The following is a 25,241-nucleotide window of genomic DNA, read 5'->3' as shown; positions in this document are numbered from 1 at the left end:
TATTTTGATTTCATTTTAGCCGTCGGGTTTTAGCCTACATAGCATGAAGCATTGGTACGTAGTCTGAAATATTATATGTTAGAAAGCGCTGTAGGAGTCTTCGAACAGCGGAGAAAAAGAGACTTTTCCGATTCCTATATATCAAATGGAGACTCCCTCCAAAGGGTCCGCTCCATATTCAGCTCATCCGCGTAGTCTTCATCGAATGCGTCGCGCATAATCTCCAAAGCCTCGTTGTTGATTTTGCCCAGATATTGCTTTCGTAAACTCCCAATACTCAGGAAAGTACCCAGCACACTCCCAATCCACTACCCTGGACAATCTACCTTGACTAATGATAATATCTGTAGAGTGAAGGTCCGCATGACTGAAGAATGACTTGTATGGGCGTGAAAGCACCGGGGTGATTGTGTGTCTGGTCTCAGAGGATGTGCGCTCAGGAATCGAGTATAAAGTGAAGTCTAACGTCTCGGCGAACGGTCCAAATTCACACCTAACACGATGATCGTACAGCGCATCGCCAAGTGTATTGGAGAAACAAAAAGGCATATGGTTTGGGATGCACCGAATCTGGTGGATAAAAACTTTCAAATCTTTGGAGAGCTGCTCACGCTCTTGATAAGAAAGTCTGTGAAGGACTCTATCCAGGGGTTGCCCTTGTACTTGAGTCATAACCAAAGTTGTGTTTCCGTCATCTTCATAATCGTCGACCCAAACTGGTGCTGCAGCAGATGTATGTTCCTCAACAAGTCGTAAAGTCATTGCTTCATTTTGTTGGGAGCGTGCACAGTTTTTCAGTATAGCCCGAAAGGGAGTTGGCGGGCCAGGACACCATCAGAGGGATAGAGATATTTTTCTAATTCGAACATGACACGATAGAAGCGCACCCTCATCAACTTTGGCACAAGATGCCAACATTTACGCATATATTGCCGGGCTGGTTTATCCCAGGTAACTGTTCCAGGGTACATTAGTCCTTCCATGGACCATAGTAAAAACGGGGCAACGTACATAAAGGAGCCGATGGCCATCCTGCAGCAATACAATCTTCGACGAAGAAAAGATGCAATGAAGAAGCAATCATATGGTGAATATAAAATAAGAACGGACTTGGAAGGCAATGGGTACGTGGATTGTCCATATTGATTGTGAAATTATATGAGTAGTGCCAGAGAACAGGGTGCCGTCGCAAAAATAGAGGTTTGTAGGTTCCTCTGGAAACATTCGGACGGCGATATACTGTAGGCCCATGAGCCACAAAATGTGGACCAGCCAGATCTCGGCCGTAAGGGGTTCGACGACGTGGACAGCTTCTTGGAGGTGAGCGTACTCAACATCCATATTCCGTGGGCAATGCGCTTCACCTATTAATTACCGGTATGCGGTTCCCCACCCTGACGCCATGGAGATATACACTCATTAGACTTTACTGTTTAGGACCGTGTGAATAAGATCCTAGCTCCAGCCATGGCAGATATTTTAGATTTCCGTCGGGTAAGACCACCGGATCGTAGAACCCATTAGATACAATCACTAACGCCAACCCGTAAAGGATTTATCTCGGCAGGTGGAGGCCATTAGACTTGATGAGAATACGGCCTACAAGAAAGCTGTTCATCGCACGGTCTTCCATGAGCTTCTAGACAGCAAACTTCCCCCAGCGGAGCTGCAGCGGGATCGGCTGCGTGATGAAGCGTTTAGCTTAGTGACAGCAGGCTCTGGGAGTACGTATGTCCTCCCATATCTGAAATTCTCTTATCATGGTGGACCTTCACAGGTTAACTCTCCATAGGGCCTATGTGTTGCGTGGCACGGCATATCATATTGCCGCCAACCCCTCTGTGCGACAGCGGCTACATGACGAACTCGTGGCCACCATTTCAGATCCCCAGCAGTTTCCCACCCTGGGCCACACTTGAGCAACTGCCCTACCTGATAGCCGTGGTACAAGAGGGATTACGTCTATGTGACCTTGTTACCCACTGGATCAGCCGCCAATTCCCCGACCAGCCGCTTCAGTGCCGCGGAATCTTCATGCCCGCCAACACGACCGTGGGAATGACAGCCATGTTCACCCATCTCAACGAGACAATCTCCCCCGAGCCTCGCGTTTTCCGGCCCGAGCGTTGGTTGGGACCCGACGGTAAGCGACTGGAACGATACTTAGTGCCCTTTAATCGGGGTACGCGCTCTTGTCTGGGCATGAATCTCGCCCGTGCAGAGCTCGTTTTGATTCTCGCAGCAGTCTTCCATAAATACGCTAAATCAGTTTGACTTTGATGTTTCAGCCGTACAACGGGAGTGCGACATCGATGTGAGTCGTGATTATATTCTGGGGGCGCAGGCGCGCGACACGCCGGGAATTCTAGTGACGGTGAAGGAGTGTTAGTAAAAGGCTGTATTGGTTCAGGTATACTCTAAAATCAATGTCGACCAGTCCAGATAGCACTCGGTGTATAGAGTGATTACCGCGAAAATCGTCCTACAGTGAAGGCAGTGTATTTTTGACAGGGATTGTGAACTGTGCTTCTAGCAAAAAGTGACGCTTTAAAAGCACTATACGCAAGACGAACTCCAAATATCCCCTCCCCCCCCCACATTCAACTATAGATAACATATTTCCAGAGTCCTTCGTCGAGAGTAGTATAGCTGGGCAACTTCCTTACTTCGTATTCTCCCTCGCGCCCTTCAGGGTGTAGGTGGTGCAGGCATCTTCAGCATGGTCTCCATCATTGTGGCAGAGAGGGTCGAGCCAGTCATCGCGACAAATTTGCTCAGCAACACAGTCAAAACCGAACTTACGACACAATTACATGCCATTGTACTTGCTGGTACTTTGATAGATATATCATCCATGTTCATACTGTCGACGGCCGATCAATCGATCGTGCACGCTGCTTTCGGGGAAGGATATCACCAGCTACTAGAGGTCATGAGAGGTTATGCCGGGATTCTGTGCAGCGGAGGTTGTTTGCATTGGCGCTGATTTATGTGGGAGTGGCCAATGCGACGCTTGGCGTAGCTTATATAAATGTATATCTCCGGTTTTGTATTTTGTTTCTTGGGATGAGAAACTGCCATGATGGTAAATGAACTTATAATAATGATTTGATCCTACCCCATTCATGCTACAAAAAATGGTTGTCATCTAATTACCGGGCAAAACATATCTAGGAAAGCAGTATCAGTCAAACATGATCTTGTACGGGGACTGGCGGTTGGCGCACTTCTAATAACATGTGAATGATTAGATCAAGTGAGCATTTCGACTGGAGCCAAGAAACGTGTGACGTGGCAGCTCGTGTGGGGGACACGTTATGGAGATTTATAAATTAGTCTACTCGCCTTGAAAACAATGGTAGGGGGCATTAATAGGGACACATACACGATGACCACGACTCGACAAGCTCTCATCGATAAACCAAAGGGGACTACCACATATCGTCTTGGTCAAACATTCCTCCTCCACGTCTTCTGGGAAGCACCTAGTCAAAGGACAGCACAGGAACTCCTGGATGCTCTATCCAAATGCGCCGCCGCTACCCATCGTGATACGCCATGCGTACCAGTGTACTTCTTCCGCCTTAGTCATAGCAACGAATGCGCCGCAACCTTGACGATTGACGATCACCCTCAGCTACAAGCTGCCATCCGGAAGCTTCAGATCGGCGTCCCCCGTCCAGCTGTTGAGGCTGACCTGCGACGCCGTGGACTAGACCCTGCGTTGTTAGACCTTGCTCCATCAGCTCCGTTGCCGGCGGAGTTACAGAATAAGCCTGTTGTAGTCGAGTTTACGGAGTTGTATTTAGACCGTGAGGCATTCTATGACCATGTCGGCTCGAAAGATTATTTGGCAGCCTACGAATCCGTGATGCAACCCGGTCTACAGAACCGACAGTGTACTCTGCGCTTGGGTGAGCCCACCCCGGACCTCGTGGAGAAGATCTTGGAGCCAATGCTAAAGGAGACTGTGATGCCATTGACATCATCATGTTATCTTTTTCGGTCCCCGGTCACGGCAGTAACGGGTGCGACACTGTATTCTCTTGATTTGAGTGACCAAAGGGAAGAGAACAGCGACAATCGGGCAGCGATGGCTGGTCGTTTGACTGATGCACTGGGGGAGGAATGTATCTCCTGTGTTACATTTCCACACCCTTGGCGTCCGAATATTTTGCGTCTGATGTGCGTCTCACTTGGGTTACCGACGAGAGGGGTGTTGGAGACAGTTGCGGCAATGCAGCTGGAATCTGGCGAGGTGTTTTGTGACGATATAAGTACAAAATTGGTACGTGAAATAGCTCAGCAGGTCGGCATAGGGGCGACTCTTGTTGTTAATGCAAGTGAGCATGTGGGATACTGGTTCCATGACCGTGTAGCTGAGTTGAGGCCGACAAAGTAGTGTGGTGAAGGGTGGTTGATCAGTGTTGGAAATCTGGGTTTTGCTCAAGTAAACGATGCAACTTCTTTGCATATAGAATCTACTCTGTAGACAGTAAAATGGATAAATATGACATTGGCAGCAAAGATTTCAGATGAGTTCCTTAGGGTTGGGGATGCCTTCTGATCCCGCAGTTCGGACTTCCGAACGAAAATGGCAACCCAGCGATCCGCGGTTCCACCTTCATGCATTCACTGGTAACCATACGAAGTATTTCACTGGCTCTGGGCTGGTCGAGTGATGATGATGATGATGATGATGCCCATACTCGTCATGTACAATTTGAAGTTATTGGACGAAACACCGGATATGTATGGTCCACACTAGTGACAATCCCTACTCCGAATAGTTCAACCGGACAACCTGGCCAGAAAGACTGCAGCCAACCGCGTCCTACTTATGGTGTGCTCCTAGCATGCATTACCCATACACTTCCTCGAACAATTATTTTTCTTAGCATAGCATAGTATGAGCACAAAGTGAACATGGAGAATGAAGATCAACTCACGACCCTGCGGTTGCTCTTATGTCCCAATGAAACAATCACTCCAGATTCACCGGAATATCGACCGCTGGTTCAAACATGGGCATCACAAAAGCAAATGAACCCTCGCCTTCTGGTTCGACCCACCTCGATTGAGTCTCTAAGCAAGGCCATTGCCTATCTCTACTCTTCGAGTCTGGACTTTGCTATCTATGGACATGGCTTCATGTCCGCATCAGCAAGGGACGTCCTTGTGAACACCTCGTCTTTTGATGATTTCCACCTCGACAGGCACTCTGAATTGGTGACCATCGGCGCCGGGCAGACATGGGCAGAGGTATATCGGAAATTGCAAGAGGCAGCGCCGGACTATGGAAGTGAGTTTTTATATATACTGCCTACTATTCAAGACATGCTTTTAAAGTTCAAGGCTGACATCATCCCATAAAAAAGTTGTGGGGGCCCGCACCCCTTGTGTAGGAGTCGCAGGCACCATTATCAGTGGAGGCTTTTCATGGCTCTCGAGTGAGTATGGCTGTATCTCCGACCCGGCGAACATGTTAGATATGAAAGTTGTCAAGTATGACGGCTCGATTGTGTGGGCCTCCCGGGAGCCAGAGCTACTGTGGGCACTCCGTGGCGGTGGAGGTGGCTTTGGTGGTAGGTGACTTTCAAAACCATATGTTACTCAAAGTCTTCTATATAATACTAATACAAATACCGTAGTGGTGGTGCAAGTTGTGCTTCGAGTATTCCTATATCCCCAGAATATCTGGGCGGGTCCGATTCTGATCCCCCGGGAGCAGCTCCACCAGGTGGCAGAGGGAATTGCAAGTTTGGTTTCCAAACCAGTTGATCCAAAGATCACCATGTTCTTATATGTCGTCAAGAAACGGCTGTTAGAGTCTATTGGGACGGACTCGGACATGTTGGTGATCCATGCCTTCGACGCCCACGGTGAAGCCCATGGCCGGGCCAGCTTCCGGTGGGCATTGGACATTGCTGGAGTTGTTGATCAAACAAGAGTAACTACTCTGGCTGGAGTTGCAGATCTACAAAGTGAGATCATAAAGCCTATGGATATCCCGATCCCACTTCTAGCTACATGAACGTTAGGCTGATAAAATGTCCAGACAAAGTACATATAGCCAAAGGTTCTATGAAACAATTCTGGGCACCTTTACTACTACGTGAGCTTTCGAAGGAGACCATTATCAAAGCGATCCAATGGTCCGAGGACATCCAACACCTAGACGAGTCTCTTGCCGATTGCACTTATCTTATCTTCGAGATATTGAGTTCGGTAAGCGGAACCAATTAAATATAGACATTGTGAAATTCAGTTAACCCCATATCCCATCTAGCGTGACCCAGCAGGATCAATGTCGAGCTGTGCCTGGCCAAGGCCACCTGGCGGAAAACATATTTTACTCCTCGGCACCGGATGTCCTTCTGGCGATGGACCAGATAAAGAGAAACTTGCTCGAGACCTGGCCATTGAGGCAGCGTCCAAGATTTTGGGGGCAGATGCAGAGGTACATTACCTGCCAAATGGGTTTGAGGACTTTCACGATCCTAAAAAGGTATGGTTGAGTCCAAAGTAGTTATTTGGTGCGTTTCTCATTCGAAGAAATAGATTTGGGGCCCTCATTTCGAGAAACTGCGCGTCTTGAGGAGACGATATGACCCCCATGGCAGATTCAAGGCAGCGGTTGATGTATAAGTGAAATGAAACGTAAGCACTGATTTGGGTACCATCTGATGGTTTTCGTGGGAGCTCAGCCGGCATAGCTTGCGGGGACAGTCTATGCGGAAAGAGAAGATGTGAATGAATCTGTGAATTAATCTTTGACTCTGTGTTATTTTTAGCTAGGAGTAATCACTATGAGTTTTGAATAAGAAAAGTATGCGAGAGTATATAGCCACCTCAGTATGCTTACAAATACAGTAGCGACATTGAATATTCTCTACAGTGAGAAAAAAAGCAATCAGAGAAGGAAGGAAACATGTCTGCCTCTCTTCATGCCACAATAAGATACTAACATTGTACATCATTTAACCCCTAACCCACGAACAATGCTCTTTTCATCTCGGTGTCAAGTCACATACATAGAGTCTCGGCGGAACCGGTGAGATACTTAAGACATGATAAGTCTATAGCGTGGCGAGTTCCATGATGCTTTCATTGCTGGTTAATAGTACCTTTTAGTCGAACAACAAGGAAGTCTTAGAATAGACCATTTATTTAGGACCAACTTGTTCGCAGATAAAGCCCGTGTAGCCTTGGGGTTGAACAAGCACCCATGTTAAGAATTTAAAGGCTAATTTTGTTATATCCACTAAATTCAACAGCACAGCATGATGAGACGAGCTATTGAGTGGGGAAACGTCACTATAATTCCCAATATATGGGGAACCTATACTATTGCAACGACCTCCCATTGAAGAAGATTACTCTGTCAGGGCAGATGTGCATGAATTTTGTATATGGGCCAATAAAACCGTGATATTATAGTTGGTGGGATGGTGAGAGAAGCACACTGGATATCGACCGAGGACTATGTGAGTGGGCCATGTATATACGGACCTTACTGTTGGTGTCACTGTCAATTAATAATTAACTACTAAAAGGGCTGCCATCTACCGATATATTTCCAGCCATTGGTGAGCAAGAAAATTGTCTTGGTAAAAACGATTTACAGAAAGCTTCGTCTACCCTATGAATGTCTGGACAGGGAGATCTATAATTCCAACAAGGACTCGTATGGTGCTTATATCAGAATCCTTTCTGATTATCTAAACCTGGTACCTTTTCTTGGGTTTAGTATGGGAACGCCACTGCATCGGCCGGCTATGCGTTACCCTAGCTTTCCAGTTAAATAGGTATTCTCGTGTCAGAGTCGAATGAGATAGTTGGTTTGATTGATTGGCAACACTACTCCTTTCTTCCTCTTGGCCTTGTATCTGGGTTACCCAAACGTCTCTAGAAATACGGTTACTCTGATTTAGAGGATATAAGAGTGCCCCTGCTCCGCTTAGATCTCCCATCAAACTTTGATTTCTTCCCCTCTGAACAAATCTCGGTGCGCGAGATCTAACAGGAAAGGTTGGTTCCAAGAGACATGTATGTGATACAGGATGTCTGCTTGCTTGCCAGAAGGCTCTTTACGCTCTCCATGAAGTAGACATGCTAGTCCTTCCTCCTCTGTCTCAACCTAGAGTATAATTTTTCATGACTCGTGAATTATCCTAACTCTCGGTCAAATCCCTGAGCTTCAGCAGTCGGTCATGATAGGGATAGCGCCGTCTCGGTCTAATCTTCTTGGTATTGCCGACTTAAGTCTTTTAACTTGCCCTTGATTCCTTGTGTCCAACATATTACCTTCATCTGGCAGCACTAGCCGTGGTTAGTTTGATAGTGGAGGTTTATACTCTCCGGTAACCCAATACTATACTTGATTGATTTGGCCTTTCCCCTTTAGGGTAAAACAACCCTTCCCGCCTACTAACCTGGTTATCGCGCCCAAATACGGTTAGCGTGTGGCTTGAGTACGGCTGAACGGGGCGGGAAGCCCAGAGTTCCACATCCTTTGGTCGTAGATCTATAAGGATACCAGGCTCATGTAGCACGCATGATGTGTGAGGAGGAGAGGTGTCTTCATGAAGCTGCTATAGGGTGTTGAAGACCATGGAGTGAAGACTAAAGAAGATGATCAGTCTGGAAGTCATCTTGTCCCATGAAATTGGTCACGTGAGCTGGACCTTCTCTCTTGAGGTTGTCTTTTAAGAGCATGCCAGCTATCAATGCGAGGTGAAGAATGCACAATATTTGCAAAATAATTAATTGACAAATAGTTGTCCCCAGTGGGGATAGCTCGCCATAAACAAAATCGCGGACCGGTAACGCAAGGTTTCTCTTGGACTAGCACGGCCATGAGAATCGACCAACCGAACGCATATACAACCTGACAGTGGGAAACCTGTCATTTCAGCTCTCAGGTAGCTGGATTGCAGAGAATGGAGTCTGATATATGATTCATACTAAAACAATGCGTTTTGTGTTGACGAGTTGTCCCCATTCTAAGGTAGCAATCGAATATTGTCATTTCACTCTACGGTCCACACCGCAGGGAAATATTTTACCATTAGGATTCAGTCAATTGAGATTTCCGGCCCTCGTACGAATTTGTTCAGGTACTTGGCCGCTAGCCAATGGCCCACGCCATTCGAGCAGTTCCATGTTAACGGGTAATCGTCGCGATCTATGGCGAGGTAAGTTAGCAGGAACAGTCCCACTTGGTAAACACTAGACTGGTGATAGAAAGACACACAAAGTTTCGACACAGATAGAGAGCGAAATCAAATACACTTCCAACACCTACATCAAGTGAAGAAGTGTTGTTGCGGTCCATGTGTTGTCATTGAGGCAAAAGTGACGACGACTTGAAATCCTGAAGCAGTTTAGCGCGTGATCCGTGATGCAGGTGATCCCAGAACTACTAGTAATTGATCTTATCGGCGCGATATCGAACGAGGCGGAGTCCCTCTTCTTCTTCGTCTTCTCCTACGGTTATTTAGTTAGTACTTACTCTTACTAACGTCACGCCCCTCTCTTTGCTTTTCGTCTTTCCTTCCCTTCGCTTTCTCTTCTTCACCCTGTTTTCGACGGGGCCTGACAAGCCTTTATGTGGAGTGCGCAATAGAGTGCTTTCACAGGTCTCTTCTTACATTCCCTCCGCATTTCAACCTTTCATCTCGTCATAACCAAAGTCTATGTTGCAGCCTCTCCCCCGGTCGCGATTTCCTCGACCGCCCTTAGCGCCAACGAGTCACTTCGCCCCGACCTTTGGTCGTTTTTGTTTGTACTGCGCGACCACGATCGAACTCGAAGGCCTTTGTCGGCTACCTGCATAAGGGGCTTGCATCATGGCATCTAACGCCGCCATGCTGTTGGACCCACGGGCCCACAAGAAACAGCTACAAAAAGATGGTAATGACCCAGAACCTGTTCCTCCTTCGTTAAACAGTCAGAGCGACGCGAGTTTGGGGGCTGCATATGAGCGATTAAGCTTTCCCACAACGTCCAGAGACTGCCCCGCCCCTCCCCAGGATCCCATATTTATGAACCCTAGTGCTGTCGATACCGAAAGCTCATTTACCCACGCGACAGGTTCCCAAAACTCGGGCTTCTCGAATTCTTCTGCTGCGCCGGCAGGCACGGCTTCTACGGCACACCGTCTTCTCAACCCGCAACGTCGACAGCCCTCCAATAAAGGCAGCCCGAGGTCGAGATCGCGACCACAGTCGGTTTCCTCGCGCGGTGGGGATAGTGCAAGGGCATCCCCACAACGTAGCGATCCGCGTGAACCTGATGTGGATGTGGTATTTACAAGCGCGCAGGAGGAAACCGGTGACGGGAAGCGGAATTCCGATCATGTCGATGAAGTGCGCCATGGGAACCTCATCGAGAATATGTATGGCGTGGAAAGACGGCTGAACCAGCCGTACAAGAAGATAAAGACGGAGAAAGACTTGGCTCAAAGTGGGAAAAAGACGATGTTCACGTCGACTGGGACCACCGGGTTGGGTGAATGGGTGAAGGACGGTGAAGAGAAGTCGAATTCCTCCACACCAATTACCCCAAACGTCGTTGACTTGACGATTGGTGAGCAAAACACAGATTTTTCGAATAGAGTATTATTGCTAATGGCTGTTTTAGACTCCTCCGCTGGAGCAACTGATGATGATGATCTACAAGTCACGGGTTCAAATAATCTCAGCATCCAGAGAGTGTGTTATGGCAAGCTAGAAAACGCAATGGTGCAAGCAGTACTGGTCCCAAAGCCTGCAGCTCAAACCATTTTTGGGGACTCGGCACACGATTGGCCCTCAATCAAATTAGGAGTGCACCGACAAACAAATCAAGGCGATAATCGGATCGAGGTTGCAGACCCCCATGGAAAAATATTTGGGGCAGTAGATCCAAAAACCGCTGTAGTGATTGCCCCTCTTCTCGATTCACCTGCGTTGAAAGTTGACGTTACCGCTCGGCTGGATGTTCGAAGGAGACTGGCAAACGAATGGCCGTGGGCGCCTTGCTCGGCCCTGTATCGAGCGTCTATCAACCTCTACGGCCTTCGGAAGGATGCTGAGCTAGTCGGAAAGCACCTTGGCCAGAATAATGTCTGGCTTGGTACCCCGTTTTCTGTAGAGCAGGGCGTCCCTGTATTCAACCCACACGCTGAGAGAAGGCGCGCCCAAGCGGCTGCGTCCTTCTTACCAAATGTGGCTGCGAGGGGCCGATCAACCGTCAACTACGAAGTCCGCACAGCAGAAGAGGTGAACGATGCAGTGATGAAGATGTTCGATCAACTTCAGAGCGCTGAGAATATACCCGAACTAGAACCTCCTTCGCTTCTGTCAACCCCATTGCTCCGCCACCAGAAGCAGGCGCTTTGGTTTATGACTGAAAAGGAAAAGCCGCGCAAATTTGGGCCTAGGGAAGAAGACAATAACTCACTTTGGAGGTTGGAGCATCGTTCGAATGGGGCAAGGCGGTATCGAGAAATTATCAGTGGCATTGTACGCGATGACGAACCTCCACAGAGCCTAGGTGGTCTTTTAGCAGATATGATGGGTCTTGGGAAAACTTTGAGCGTTCTTTCTCTTGTCGTATCCTCTTTGGGACACGCCCGTGAGTGGGCAAATATGGCACCAAGTTCAGACCTTATTCGAAATCTGCCGGGCATCCGCAACACCAAAACGACGCTTCTAGTAGCTCCCCTGAGTGCTGTTAACAATTGGACATTTCAGGTCAGGGAGCATCTAAAAGAAAATGCCATATCTTACCACGTATTCCACGGGCAATCGAGAATCACCGATGTGGATGAGCTGTCTAAATATGACCTAGTTATCACGACATACAGCATTATTCTCAGCGAGCTCTCCGGACGAGGGTCGAAACGAAATGGGAGCCCCGGGAGCCCGTTAACGAAGATGAATATGTTTCGGATTGTTCTGGACGAAGCGCATACTATACGAGAGCAGAGTGCAGCACAGACACAGGCTATTTTCAAGCTGAACTCTCAGCGGAAGTGGTCTGTAACTGGTACGCCTATTCAAAATCGCCTAGAGGACCTTTTCTCGGTGACCAGGTTTCTTGGTTTGAATCCCTACGATGACAGAGGGCAGTTCGGGATGCATATTCTAAGTCGATTCAAGACTGGAGATGCCACGGTTCTAGCAAGCTTGCGAGTGCTTGTAGATTCATTTACACTGCGCCGTGTCAAGGACAAGATTGACATCCCTACCCGGTACGACAAGATCATAACGCTCAATTTCTCTGAGAAAGAGAGGCAGCTGCATGAATTCTTCCGACGAGAGTCGAACGTGATGATGAAGGTAATTGCCGGCGAGGATAAGACAGCACTGAAAGGTCGGATGTATCATCATATCCTAAAGGCAATGGTAATTTTACGCCAAGTTAGTGCCCATGGCAAGGAGCTTCTCGACAGTAATGATCGCGCAAGGATTAAGGGATTGAGCGTCCACGACGCCATCGACCTCGAAGAAGGCGGGAATGATACAACAGAGCTGGTAGATAAGAAAGCGTATGAGATGTTTACCTTAATGCAAGAGTCGTCAGCAGATCTGTGTGCCGTATGTGGCAAACGTCTTGAGGATCCAAATACTGATTCTGGTACCACGGACCGCCAAGCACCAATGGCGATCATACTTCCTTGCTTTGATGTACTTTGCCCCGAGTGTTTCTCTGGTTGTAAACAAGCGTTTGACAGCCAAACGGGGCCATCAGTTCATGACATCAAATGCCAGGTATGTGATGGATGGATCCCTGTTTCATATTCCACCATCACCCCTGGAGGGCTACAGGACTATATGATGGGCCAGGCCCAGGCCAAGCAGAGCAAAAAGCAGGCAAAGACCCTAGGAGAGTACGAAGGTCCACACACCAAAACCAAGGCGCTAATGGCGTATCTATTGAATACGGCGGATGAGAGCAAGGGTTTAAAGGACGAACGTCCTATCAAAAGTGTGGTGTTTTCTGCATGGACGTCGCATCTAGACTTGATCGAGATTGCGCTAAAAGACAATGGCATCACGGGCTTTACCCGTTTGGACGGGACGATGACCCTATCAGCTCGCCAAAAAGCCCTCCAGGAGTTTCACGATAATAACGACATAACTGTCCTCCTCGCGACTATCGGTGCTGGTGGCGTCGGTCTGAACTTGACCGCTGCCTCTCGAGTCTATATCATGGAACCGCAATACAACCCCGCAGCCGTGGCACAAGCAGTCGATCGAGTGCATAGAATCGGGCAGACGCGCGAAGTGACTACAGTGCAATTCCTGATGAAGGATAGTATCGAAGAGAAGATCTTCGAGCTGGCCAAGAAGAAGCAGCAGTTGGCCGATATGAGCATGAATCAGAGGAAGCTCGATAAGAGAGAGGTGCAAGAACAACGGATGCGTGAATATCGAAGTTTATTCAAGTGATACTAATACCCTGTTTTCCACGATTCCCCTATTTATTTCCGGTATTTCATTTGTTTCCCTTTTCGCTTTTTCTACCTGCGCCCACCTTGATGCGCACACCATAGAGACGGATACTGCAATTGATACAAACATGGATAATACCTGATACCCAATGGTTTACACTCGGCGTTGATATATCCCCCGTGGCTTTACATTTGCTTTTTCTGGCGCTTGCTACGAACACGGAAGATTTATACAGCATAGTGATACACGGATAAATGCGATACCAAGAATTTGCTCTTCCCATAAAACGTTTCTACTACTAGGGTCAGAATTTCAAAGTCATACTGTCGTAAGCGAATCGAGGTATTATACGTCTTTAGTAACTCCGACTGAGCTGTACGGCGATCTAGGTTAGTGATCATATCCGTGTCGTTAGGTCTTTATGAAGACGTTATACAAGTACCGTTGGCGATAATCATAGGGTGCTCGCGCTGTTGGAGCCGACACAGTATACCAAAAGGCAGATTACTGAACAGTTTGGCTGTCTTTCCATACATCAGAGACAAGGAAGAGCTAGTAGGTATGGATCAGGTTTGAAAAGGTAGTAGGCAAGGAAAAGAAGAAAACGGAAAAAGAAGGCGACCACGATCGCTGACAGGAGAGAGAGAAGAATAAAAACAAAAAAGACATGACAAGGACGGGATTCGAACCCGCGAAGTTTCCCACTGGTGATTGGTGAAGACCTAAAACCAGCGCCATAACCACTCGGCCACCTTGCCTTGAAGTGTTAGTAATATTTTTCATTAATTAATAGATAACTACAATGAAAATAACTCCCATGCCCTAAATACATTGTTCCTAACCACAGCACCTCTCATCGTTGACTATATAAACCAGTATCATTCTTCGCTTATCAGTCACCATGTTATTGTCGAACATGAAGTTCACCTTATCCTGGGAGCCATTCTCTTCTGGCTGCGGTCCTGCATAGTAGATGCTTTGACTTTTGAGAAGGCAGCGCCCACCTCAACACTCGTTGATATTCCGGCATTTTGGCAAAGTAGAAGCTCAGATCTTACAGAGATGGATTCCTCTTTGAGGGCAATGCAGATTCAGCTCAACCAGACACAGAGAGGCTCCACTCCTATCTAGCCAACAGTGAAAATTGAATGTATACCGTCAGCTGGAATAATCGCGGGGACAACGGGCAAGGAGGGGTGGTATGAAAGTACTAATCAGGTTCGATTTGTCACGCTGTTCGTTCTCTCTTGATTTTTCCAACAGTCTCTAGCGAAGATGACCGAGGTTACATGACAGCAGACCCTGGTAAGTGCTTGCAGACAGTGCGCGATTTTGCCCTCATTTATGATGTGGGTTGTGATGCAGAAGCCTGCACACCCCGAGCTATTAGCTGCCCATTTACGTGGACGTCTCGAATTTCCCCTCGACCCCAAGCTTCCAAAGATGTCTACCATTGCACCGCAGAGTCTTTCATCTTCACTATCTGTGGATGAGGAGAAGTTTGAGCAAAACCGGGACAACGCTATAACCGATGATTATGTTGATTCGCGCGTCTTGGATCAAGGGAGGCGCCGCGGGTTCTGTCGCCAGTATGTGATTATCGTAAGATGCCTCCTGTTGACCCTTGGGGGTCTCCTGCTTACCGTCGTCAACGTTTCTTCAACCGTCTACTCCACCTCACACGTCATGTGCTGGGAGTCGTCTGCTTCGTTTTCACAGGAGTCACTACATCCCTCTTCCTCCCACGGCCACCATGGTACATCACCAAATCTATACGAGCCGTTGTTTCCGGCGATGAAAGGAATCATGAAGTCACCATGTGGCCATACCGCCGCTGACGCTAGAGCGCGAGGTTGTCACTTTGACATTATCACTTTTTGCTGGCTACCAGACCGCTGCTACGATCCAGAACTATCGGACTCCTTCGAGAAGTTGGTCAACTGGAAGTGGTACCTTGATCGGAACAAGTCTCTGCCAGTCCCCAAGGAAGAAGCTCTGCAGGGGGAATTGGATGGACTGTATGTAAGTTGGGAGTACCATGTGCAGCACTTTGTGTATATGCGGGAGAAGATGCACTGAGCGCTGCTGGGAGCGGGTACACCGGCAATCGACACGTATATCGGCCCATATAGCCATACTGAGCACTGTGGGGAAATGTTGCTGAGTCGGGGGGAAGGTTATGCGATGAGCGATATCAACACTCGGATCCGCGTCAAGTTTTCGGATTGTGGAATTGAATAGTAATTTTATATGTGCATATATGCTTACTTTCTTTGACGACGTCCTGGATAATAGTCATGAACAACCAACTGTATGGGACATAGAGACAGAGAACAATCGTATATACGTCCCAAGTCTGATCTAGTTAATCCCGAGTGCATGCAGGGATTCTTTGTTCAGGTAGCATCGCGGCGCGTCATCTCCTTGGCGAGTCCTTCCTCCTAGTATTTCTACGTCTCTTGGCCCCATCGTATCCCTTGGTCATTTACTCTTCCCCGCACATTGAGCAATGGCCAACGATTCCACCCTCTCATGGGTAGAGGACACCTTAGGGCCTGTTAGTCACGTGCGTGGGTTTGACTTTACATTGACCTTCGAGCAGGTTGTCCTGTCGATTATCCCATCCACAGTCTTGCTGCTAGCAGGACCATCGCGACTACTCTATCTCACTCGGTGCCGCTCAAAAACTTGTTCTCAACAGAACCAATATCTCTGCAAGCTGGTGGGATCAATCCCACAGGGTACTTCAGTATTCCGCTGTTGTCGCTGATGAATTTCAGGTCACCTCATCAATCAATTTGGTTCTACAACTTTCTTTACTGGTATTATGGAGTGTGTCGCCATCATCGCGCACCTCAACGAGCATCCCCGCCGCCTCTCTAAGCCTCGCCAATGCGATCGTAATTATTGGGCTCTCCTATGTTGAAGACCGCAAATCAACGAGGCCCTCTTCCCTACTAACCATTTACCTACTACTCTCAATACTGTTCGATGCAACACAGGTTCGAACATTATGGCTGACACATCGAACTCCCATGGCAGCGGTCCAGAGCGCCATTACCGGGACAAAACTCGCCATGTTACTCTTGGAGATGCGAGAGAAGACCTCTTACCTCAAGTCCCCCTACAGGGACTATCCTCCGGAGGCAACCAGCGGCATTGTCAATCTCAGCTTTGTTTGGTGGATAAATCGGCTCCTCATGACGGGGTACCAAAAGCTCATGGGGAACCGAGACCTTTATGATCTTGAGCCCGGGCTTACCTCCGGTCTTGCGGGCGAACGACTGAAGAGAGTGTGGGAGAAACACGGTCTGTTCATCTCTATTACTGGTTGCACCTGTCGCATGTATAATATGTTGACAAGCTCCAGGGAGCGCAAAAAACAAGCTCTCGCTACCTTGGGTATTTGTTCGCTGTTTCTGGATGGAATTTCTCGCCGTGGTGTGGCCTCGACTGTGCTTGATTGGATTCAGCTTCGCTCAGCCTTTTCTGATCATGGCGGCGGTCCAACATGTAGAGCGACCGATAACTGCAGAGACCCGGAATCGTGGCTATGGCCTCATTGGGGCAACCTTCCTAGTTTATCTGGGCATTGCGGTAGGCCCCTATTGTGCTATATGAACAGGTCATCTCTCATTGCAATCGTAGTTCTCGAATGTCCACTACAGACAGCGCTTCTCGCGCGTATCCACGTTATTCCGAGGCGCGATGATCGCGTTAATTCATGACCGGACATTGACACTCCAGGATGGTCTCTACACAGAAAGTGCCGCGCTCACATTGATGAGTACTGGTGAGTAATTAAATACACTCCTATGTCCCGACAAAATGAGCAGTTGCTTATCTAGAAATGGCTTCGGCTAGATGTTGACGGTATCATCGAACATTTGGAGAACATGAATGATGTCTGGGCCCGCACGATAGAAGTTGCTGTTGGCATAAGTTTGCTTGGTCTCCAACTCGGTGCGACTTGTATCGTTCCATTGCTTCTTACACTGGGTCAGTCGCAGGTGGAATACACGCCATCATGAAACAATGTAGTACTTACCTTCCTATCTAGCATGTTTAATTGGACAGAAGTTGGTGGCAAACTCCATCGGAAATGACCAACAGAACTGGAACCTGGAGATCCAGAAGAGGGTCAAGAAAACCTCAGCCGTTCTGGGTTCCATGAAAGCAACCAAGGTCTCGGGGCTTTCAAATGCGCTGGCCCAAAACCTGCAAGAGCACCGTGAATGGGAGCTGGTTGTATCTCGAGCGTTCTTCAAAGGAATAATGTGGCTCAACGGCTTAGGTATGTTGAACCCCGTTTGTACAGGTTGCTCATCTGACAGTGGCAGCAACCTTGCCCCGAATATGGTCCCCCGTCATCACCTTCATCGTTTATGCGATCCAAGCACGGATCCGAGGTGACGACTCTCTAACTACAGTGAAAGCATTTACGGCGCTGAGTATCATCACTCTCGTTACTACACCCGCAGAAAAGCTTCTCGCCGTTTTACCACAGCTGGCGGCGGCCATGGGGTGCTTTCAGCGTATTCACGAGTATATAACATCCGACCCAATCAAGGACAGTAGATTAGGACGTAATCAAGCCCTAATATCGAATTCGGCGATCTTTTCGGCCGACGCAGATGAAGAAGGATTCACACCGCGAACTGATGATGAAGAGAAAGCAGTTGCCATCAAATTGGACAACATCACAGTGCTACCATCACCAAAGGCAACATCTGTCGCTCTGAAGAATGTGTCCTTCAAAGTAATGAGGGGCAATCTGCTGGTAGTAACCGGTTCTGTCGGTTCAGGCAAGACAACTCTACTCAAGACAATCCTAGGAGAACTTGGCTGTCAGTCAGGGACTGTCTGTGTCGAATCGAAGCGCATCTCCTATTGCAGCCAGAGCCCCTGGTTGCTGAATACAACAGTCAAGAAGAGCATCACTGGCCTCGCGGATCACAAAGTGGATGAGAAGTGGTACCAAACCGTCATACGTTCGTGCTGCTTAGAGGAGGACATTCGCCGCTGGCCCGACGGGGATCAGAGTGAAGTTGGAAGCAAAGGCCTTACTTTATCAGGTGGACAAAAACAAAGAGTGGTATGCCGTAAAGGTCCAGATTTTGCTCTACTTGCTTTCTTTCCTTTCCACGCTAATTGTGTAGGCATTGGCTCGTGCGGTATACAGTCGCCAGGATATAGCTTTGCTAGATGACATCTTATCCGCCTTGGACATGCAGACTCAGGAGATGATCATTGCACGACTCCTTTTAGATGATGGAATATTTCGCCAACTGGGAACTACAGTCGTCCTGACAACCCATAACCGTAAGCTCTCCTGCCTACTTCTGTGCTTTGCCCAAGATTGTTAACCCTTGACACGTTTATAGCCCAACTGCTTAAGGTGGCAGACAGCGTAATCTCGCTTAGTGCAGATGGACAGGTCGAGCTTCAGACAACGGGTAGGGATGCCATTCAATACGCAGCTATGATTCGCGGAATAGAAGATACGGGTGCTGAAGAGGGCGGTCTAAAGGAAAAGACTTGTGATGAGGCAGTTAGATCGTCTGACGGCCCGGGGAATGAGGTGGAAAATGAGGATCGAACCAGGCAAATCGGAGATTTATCGGTGTACTACTACTACGCACGAATTGTTGGTCCCTTTCTGTGTACCGTGTTCCTCTTTGCCCACGTCTTCCTAGCCTTCGCCGAGAACTTTCCGCGAGTATGGCTAAGCAAGTGGACCGAAGCAGGCGGTGGCCAACTCCCGCTATACCTATCTGTCTATATTGCTTTGGCACTGACCGCATCGGTGCTCGTTCTGGGCTGCATCTGGATCATCTTCCTTGAACTGATGCCAAAGTCGGCCATCCGTTTGCATTGGCGGCTACTAAACGCCGTCATTCGAGCACCTCTGTCCTTCTTCTCCACGACCGATAGTGGTGTGACACTCAACCGTTTCAGTCAGGACATGACCTTGGTAGATCTGGCGTTGCCTATATCTCTAATGTCTTTGGGGCAATCATTTTTTGGATGCATCGCAACTGTAGGCTTGATCGCGACAGGCTCAGCATACATGGCCATCACGATACCGGTGACATTGGTGGTCTTATACTTCTTGCAGAAGATATATTTGAAGACCAGTCGACAGCTAAGATACCTCGACCTGGAGTGCCGAAGTCCCTTGTACTCTCACTTCGTTGAGGTTCTTGATGGATTGCCTACGATCCGAGCCTTTGGTTGGCAGGCCGCGTCGACTGAAGTTCTAATCCAGCACCTGGATCAGTCCCAAAAGCCATACTACATGCTATTATGCGCGCAAAGATGGTTAAATCTGGTTCTGGATATTGTGGTGATGGCATTGGCGACCATTGTGGTGGCACTGGCCGTGGAGCTGCATGAGAGCACCAATGCGGGCCTCCTCGGCGTTGCCTTGAACAATATTCTGGGATTTAATCAGCTCCTATCGTTTTTCATCACGTCGTGGACTACCTTTGAAACCTCACTCGGAGCAATTGCCCGCGTGAAGTCCTTTGTAGAGACCACGCCGTCTGAGTTTCGGCCCGGTGAAACTTCAGAACCACCAGTGTCGTGGCCTGAGCAGGGAGCAATCCACATCCAGGGCCTCTCTCTTTCCTACCCCAATGGAACATCAGCATTGTGTGACATTTCGATGTGCATCGCACCAGGCGAGAGAATAGGTATCTGTGGCCGTACGGGCAGGTATGTCTTCCCGCCATCATAAAGTCTACTACCCTTCTAACGCCGTATCCTACCCTAGCGGTAAAAGCTCTTTCATACTCGCCCTACTCCGCCTTGTAAACCCATCCCATGGATCAATCACCATTGACGGGATTAATATCGACAGTATTTCTCCAGCTGCAATCCGCGAGGCCCTAATAGCCGTCCCCCAAGATCCATTCACGCTCCTAGGTACCGCACGGTACAACGCAGACATCATGGCCGCTTCCAACGACGAAGATATCATATCTGTACTAAAGCAAGTAGGCATCTGGGAAGCCATTGAAAGCCGAGGAGGTCTGGATGCCATTCTCGAGAATCACCCATTATCCCAAGGAGAACAACAGTTATTCTGCTTAGCACGGGCCATTCTCAAGAAACGAACCCGCAAAGGTGGATGTCAGGTCCTGATCCTGGATGAAGCCACCAGCAACCTTGATAGCGAGACGGATCACCGCACCCAACAGGTATTAAAGGGGGCTTTTGAAGGCTGCACTGTTGTCAGTGTAGCTCATAGGGTATGTTCTCTTTCCCCTGCTAGCCAGGAGGCACATAGCTGTGCTCTTTACCTTATCATCATCAGTCATTGATGTACTGCGAGCTAACGGACTCAAATAGCTGGACACGATCAGCAACTTCGACAGAATTGCCGTCCTAGACGCGGGACGTCTAGTTGAGTTTGATACACCACAGCGTCTTCTTGCGAGAGATGGACTTTTCCATCGAATGGTCTCAGCATTCGAGGAATAGGGGCTAGATGAAATCCAACATTTAGCTGACGAATATATCCACAGCTAAAACCTCATACCAAACCAAGAAGAAAAGAAATCCCTGAATAGACCAGTCCCTCTTATTGAAATTATATGTACAGGGCCAAGCAAAGCTTGTATGTATCAGTTCCACGGTTTCTCGGGCCAAATATGATAGGTCATTGTGCGGTCTTAGCACGTTGGCTTATTAGTGGGTCCGCCTGTCTGGATGTACACGCATGTAGAGGATTTATGCCATGCATGCGAGAATGTGTAGCGTTGTGTTTTGTATTGTAGATGGGCTGTGTTGAACTTGTATATAGTTGAGTAATGGAGATAACTTCATTAGTATACGTCTGTTTTTCGAAATTTATTTATCAAGGTTCGTATTGCATATTCTAACGCTATCGAATGCATCTACATAAGCGAATTTCAAAGAATATCATCCTCTCGGGCCAAAACATAATATTATGGGAGGAGTGACATCAAGTCTATATACAAACATGGAGGTGATTTTCCCAACCAAGGCTGCACCCTGCAGCAACAAGGACTCCTCATGCCGTTTGACATAACACGCTAAATTAAAAGATGATATCAAGATCATGATGACAGATGAAGAGAAGAAAAGAGACCTTCAAGGCTAAATCAAGGGACAAAACGCGAGATGAGAACATGGCATGTCGACGTTCGTTCAACACCAGGTAAAAACTGGATTTTTACTCTTCACAGCTTCCAACCGCTCAACGATCACTTTGCGCTGATTGCCCTCCATCCCTTCTGCAGCGGCATATCCAAGATCTCCTTCGAGATCATCACTACTCCAGATCAGCTGTGCTTGACCGCGCCCACTGGATATCGAACTGTGCTTTTGATGTTTGTTTCCAGGCCGCTGGGGAAGCGAAGGCCAGCTTTGGTCCATACTCCGCCCATGTATCATGCTGTCAATGCCATCCTGACTGACCCTGTAGTCGCCAATAGTGGCAGGGCTGCCGTTCGGTATTCTTCGTGTACTAGGCTCGTGAGATCGGCCACGTGATAATTCAAATCGGTTGGGGTTGGGCAGCTCATTCGGTGAGGACCCAAGACCCAGGAGATCATTCTCGGGACCGGTCCCCAGCGACATGGATGCACCAATATCCATCTCTTCATGGTCCGGGTCATAGTCGTAATTCTCGTAACTCTTCACCTTGCGTTTTTGGGCTTCCGTCGATGGTCCGCGAAGAGGAATAGCAACAGGGACGTCCACGAGATCATCCCAGACGCACACACGGGTTCTTCGTGTGAGCTCTAGGGGTCCATGGTCAGGTTGCTTCAACGTCTCCACAACGTTCCAAGCCTGTCCCTTCATGACTGCGATCTGTCTTGCAAACATGCTCTCCTTGAAGTCATCGTCTTGAGAAAATACGCGTCGCAGCGCCATCTGCGTACCGCTCCACCAGGATGTTGAGGTCAAGAGAGGTAAGAAATGGTCCCGAGTCTTCTGAGAGAAGGGTTGTCCGATCAAAGAAACCGGAAGGAATAGCCAGCCGAACGGAAAGCTTCGCCACTAGAGGGTGTGAGCAATTTGATGCGATTAGGCCAATTCACAATCTACTTACAGCATCAGGATGTTTCCATGGCCAGGACAAACTGTTATCGATAGCGCCGATCTGAATAGACGCTTGGGGCTCCGACGAGTTCAGAGGAGTGCCAGTGCGACTCACTGCCACCATTGCCGCGTGTCGCCTGTAGGGAAGAGGAGCAGAGCCCGTGCGCTCCGAATTGACAGAAACGGGGCGAGCGGGAGGAAGATGGTCGTCGTCGTCGTCGTCCTGCTGAGTCCCGTTAGGCTTCGGTGGATCGGCGACAATAGACACTTCTTCGGTGTTCCAATCGATTTTGATCATCCAGTTATCCAACCCACGGTCAGTATTGCGCATGATATAATCCAAAATCACCAACTTCTCCAACTCCTCGCGGAATGACTGCTTGAGCCCCTCGGTCCAATAGAATCGCCGCTCCCTACTCTCCTCCCTTGGTGATGGGGTTTGTATATCCCCGTTCTCATAATCTTCCTCATCTTCGTCATCCGACTGCATTCCGGAAGGACGGCAAGCCTCGTTCCACGGCCGCTTTTTGCGCTTCGGGGCATCTTCCGCGCGAAAGCCAGTATTGGTCTGGTCTGGCCAGGGATGGTCTCGCAGGAAGAGATTCGCATCCTTGTAGCCCTTGAGAAAAACCTGAAAGCTACCCGCCTTAGGGGGGAGGGGTCGCTTGCCCATCCATGCCTTTCTCCGGTCCCAGAAATCGTAGTAAAATGATTTCGAGGATAGCCACACAATATCGGTGTAGGGGACGAGATTAGTGCGTAGACGAGAGTCGAGGACATAAGCGGCTGCTTCCGAGACATATGATAAGTTAGGAATCAGGCAGGCACGACCAAAGAAACATGGGAACAGGTTTCGATGAATCCATTTCGTCCACTTGGGATTGCGGGACGCATAAGGCTCCTCGTCTTTGGGTTTGAAGACCCCGACGACTTTGCCTTCGCCGTTGCGCGCAAAGTAACTACCAGAGCTTCCCTGAGAAATCATCCGAGGGTGCATCCCCATCCGTATCGCTGAGTGGACACTCTCTACAACGTCCTCGAACTCCTCCCGAGCCCTTCGCGCTGCGCCTTCAATTTCATCCGACTCAAGCTCTTCGGCGGAGATCGGTCTTACACCATTCGGGGCTTGGAATACGGAGTGGTAGATTTCAAGCCTTTCTTCCTCCAAAGTCTTTCCCTTGACCTTGTTGATCTTAAACTTGGAGGCGATCTCTTCGGCCCACCGCTCCAGGCGCGCATTGATGGCCTTGATATCTACCCCAGAATTTCTCCGGCCTCGGCGATGGTAGCCACTCGGTCTCCGACGATGTCCTGGGGGCGAAGACAGAATGGACGCATCCATTTGCGCGTGGGAGGAGATGGGGGCATATCGGGGAGCGGAGTGGGAAGTTGTGCCGAGGGAATCGTGTAGGTCATCGTCATCTGAATAATCATACAAGTCATTGGCTCTATCCTCTTCTTCCTGGGCCAGACGGGCGTAGCCCGACGTTGCAGGTCGGTTCTTCGGCATGGTGTATCTGTGGTCTAATGGAAGGGCCGGGAGGCGAATGCAGGTCGTTGCATTTGAGGGAAGGAAGGAATGGCAGAGAAAGGAAGGAGGAAGCGAGAGAACGAACTAAAAGAGGGAAAAGAAGAGGAAGAAAGAATCGAATCACGGCATTACTCAATAACAACAGAGAAATTGCAAGTAAGAGAAGGGTTCCCTCTGGGGAGTAAAAGAGGGAGGAGGACTGGTAGATTAGGTGGTGAGAGAAGGGAACTTTACTTGATCCCTCCAATAAGCCAATAAGACCGCCGCCGTCATCCACCGAGAACTTGAAGGGCCAGCACACACAGAGTACCTACGGTGGCTCTTTACTGTACCGTACCGCGAAGTCCCGTGGCATGGGGCCAAAAGGCGAATAGCTAGTCTAGATCCAGCCACAGAGCGGGTACTTTACCGTACCGCACCGCCACAGCCCTGTCCCGTGTGGCTCCACCGGAGCTTAAAAAAGCCCCTGAAATTTAGAGGATCAACTTCTCTTCATACTTATTTCGTTGCCTATCCTCGGCCAGAATATGCGCAGCAGGGCGATCCGAGATGACCGGTCGCGTTCATTTGTTCAAGGCCCAGAACCCGACCCAGCTAGTAAACATACGTCGTGGATACAACCCTCTTTGCTCTTGAGCTGGTAGATTTGGTTGCATACAAAAACTGGGGCATAGCAACTCACATACATTGTATCAAGTTTGAACCGAAAGAATTCATGTTTACAAAACGTAGTAACGAATTGGATAGACCCCATCCGAGAAATCGGTCATGTCTGGACTCTAAATCACTTTAAGAAGCGAGCCAGCCGACAGACATTAGGGGTTCGAGAGCTGATATTTCAATGCGAAGCTCTGAGGACAGTTATTTACCTGCATTGGTGGCTACATATCACGGTCCATGTCTCGGTTCTTATCCTCGCTTTGAAATGAGCATTGCTACCAAGATCATCGATCTATTCATATATATATATATATATATATATCTCTCTCTCTCTCTCTCTCTCTCTCTTCGACAAGAGACGGGCGAAAAACCGGATCAATGTGACGGTCTTGTTCATGATATTAGCCACCTGCCATCACTAGTGTCATCGAACTGAGGCATGGGACGATCTTTTATTGATTGTGATGCCAATACTAGTACCCTAGCGCTTCTCTCGTGCCATTATGAGCCCATCTAGGTATCACTCAATGAAATTC

The 25,241-nt window shown here is 48.6% G+C and overlaps 8 protein-coding genes and 1 non-coding gene across 9 annotated transcripts; 6 read left to right on the top strand and 3 right to left on the bottom strand.

Annotated features, from left to right (window-relative positions):
• Positions 1–98: 98 nt before the first annotated feature.
• On the bottom strand, positions 99–572 carry BDV38DRAFT_240654 (uncharacterized protein). The gene has a single exon (XM_032053915.1). The coding sequence runs from the start codon at positions 547–549 to the stop codon at positions 199–201; it is 351 nt and encodes a 116-aa protein (XP_031916010.1). The 5' UTR covers positions 550–572; the 3' UTR covers positions 99–198.
• Positions 573–1,467: 895 nt separating this feature from the next.
• Positions 1,468–2,274, top strand: BDV38DRAFT_280417 (cytochrome P450; the record flags this gene model as incomplete). The annotated part of the gene is made up of 3 exons (XM_032059307.1): positions 1,468–1,494; positions 1,553–1,724; positions 1,793–2,274. 3 exons carry the CDS (start codon positions 1,468–1,470, stop codon positions 2,272–2,274), a joined length of 681 nt encoding a protein of 226 aa, XP_031916009.1.
• Positions 2,275–3,388: 1,114 nt separating this feature from the next.
• On the top strand, positions 3,389–4,402 carry BDV38DRAFT_280416 (uncharacterized protein; the record flags this gene model as incomplete). The annotated part of the gene is made up of 1 exon (XM_032059306.1): positions 3,389–4,402. The coding sequence occupies one exon, from the start codon at positions 3,389–3,391 to the stop codon at positions 4,400–4,402; it is 1,014 nt and encodes a 337-aa protein (XP_031916008.1).
• Positions 4,403–4,926: 524 nt separating this feature from the next.
• Positions 4,927–6,648, top strand: BDV38DRAFT_290749 (FAD-binding oxidoreductase; the record flags this gene model as incomplete). Its single annotated transcript, XM_032061556.1, has 6 exons — positions 4,927–5,302; positions 5,379–5,585; positions 5,652–5,984; positions 6,059–6,228; positions 6,290–6,508; positions 6,562–6,648. 6 exons carry the CDS (start codon positions 4,927–4,929, stop codon positions 6,646–6,648), a joined length of 1,392 nt encoding a protein of 463 aa, XP_031916007.1.
• A 2,835-nt stretch (positions 6,649–9,483) lies between these two features.
• Positions 9,484–13,723, top strand: BDV38DRAFT_240650 (SNF2 family N-terminal domain-containing protein). Its single transcript, XM_032053914.1, has 2 exons — positions 9,484–10,590; positions 10,645–13,723. The coding sequence occupies exons 1-2, from the start codon at positions 9,852–9,854 to the stop codon at positions 13,437–13,439; spliced, it is 3,534 nt and encodes a 1,177-aa protein (XP_031916006.1). The 5' UTR covers positions 9,484–9,851; the 3' UTR covers positions 13,440–13,723.
• A 387-nt stretch (positions 13,724–14,110) lies between these two features.
• On the bottom strand, positions 14,111–14,200 carry BDV38DRAFT_t76. The gene has a single exon. It is a non-coding gene; the product is annotated as a tRNA-Leu (tRNA).
• A 601-nt stretch (positions 14,201–14,801) lies between these two features.
• Positions 14,802–15,521, top strand: BDV38DRAFT_280413 (uncharacterized protein; the record flags this gene model as incomplete). Its single annotated transcript, XM_032059305.1, has 1 exon — positions 14,802–15,521. The coding sequence occupies one exon, from the start codon at positions 14,802–14,804 to the stop codon at positions 15,519–15,521; it is 720 nt and encodes a 239-aa protein (XP_031916005.1).
• Positions 15,522–15,951: 430 nt separating this feature from the next.
• On the top strand, positions 15,952–20,927 carry BDV38DRAFT_290748 (P-loop containing nucleoside triphosphate hydrolase protein; the record flags this gene model as incomplete). Its single annotated transcript, XM_032061555.1, has 11 exons — positions 15,952–16,164; positions 16,223–16,751; positions 16,813–17,039; positions 17,091–17,235; positions 17,307–17,441; positions 17,503–17,736; positions 17,783–18,537; positions 18,602–18,764; positions 18,827–20,159; positions 20,218–20,695; positions 20,796–20,927. 11 exons carry the CDS (start codon positions 15,952–15,954, stop codon positions 20,925–20,927), a joined length of 4,344 nt encoding a protein of 1,447 aa, XP_031916004.1.
• Positions 20,928–21,272: 345 nt separating this feature from the next.
• On the bottom strand, positions 21,273–24,245 carry BDV38DRAFT_240645 (1-phosphatidylinositol 4-kinase LSB6). The gene is made up of 2 exons (XM_032053913.1): positions 22,525–24,245; positions 21,273–22,472 (listed from the first exon to the last, which is right to left on the bottom strand). Exons 1-2 carry the CDS (start codon positions 24,022–24,024, stop codon positions 21,618–21,620), a joined length of 2,355 nt encoding a protein of 784 aa, XP_031916003.1. The 5' UTR covers positions 24,025–24,245; the 3' UTR covers positions 21,273–21,617.
• Between the last annotated feature and the right edge of the window lie 996 nt (positions 24,246–25,241).

Source organism: Aspergillus pseudotamarii (assembly GCF_009193445.1).
Source record: "Aspergillus pseudotamarii strain CBS 117625 unplaced genomic scaffold BDV38scaffold_13, whole genome shotgun sequence".
NCBI lineage: Eukaryota > Fungi > Ascomycota > Eurotiomycetes > Eurotiales > Aspergillaceae > Aspergillus > Aspergillus pseudotamarii.
The sequence above is the reverse complement of the archived record's forward strand: the minus strand, read 5'-3'. Positions and strand labels throughout refer to the sequence as shown.

What these genes read in the sequence shown, in the direction of transcription:
- BDV38DRAFT_240650 (XM_032053914.1), top strand. Translation starts at nt 9,852, where the DNA reads ATGGCATCTAACGCCGCCATGCTGTTGGACCCACGGGCCCACAAGAAA. An exon ending in CGTCGTTGACTTGACGATTG is followed by an intron (nt 10,591 to 10,644) that starts GTGAGCAAAACA and finishes TGGCTGTTTTAG; the next exon opens with ACTCCTCCGCTGGAGCAACT.
- BDV38DRAFT_240654 (XM_032053915.1), bottom strand. Translation starts at nt 549, where the DNA reads ATGCCTTTTTGTTTCTCCAATACACTTGGCGATGCGCTGTACGATCAT.
- BDV38DRAFT_240645 (XM_032053913.1), bottom strand. Translation starts at nt 24,024, where the DNA reads ATGCCGAAGAACCGACCTGCAACGTCGGGCTACGCCCGTCTGGCCCAG. An exon ending in CATGGAAACATCCTGATGCT is followed by an intron (nt 22,473 to 22,524) that starts GTAAGTAGATTG and finishes CACACCCTCTAG; the next exon opens with TGGCGAAGCTTTCCGTTCGG.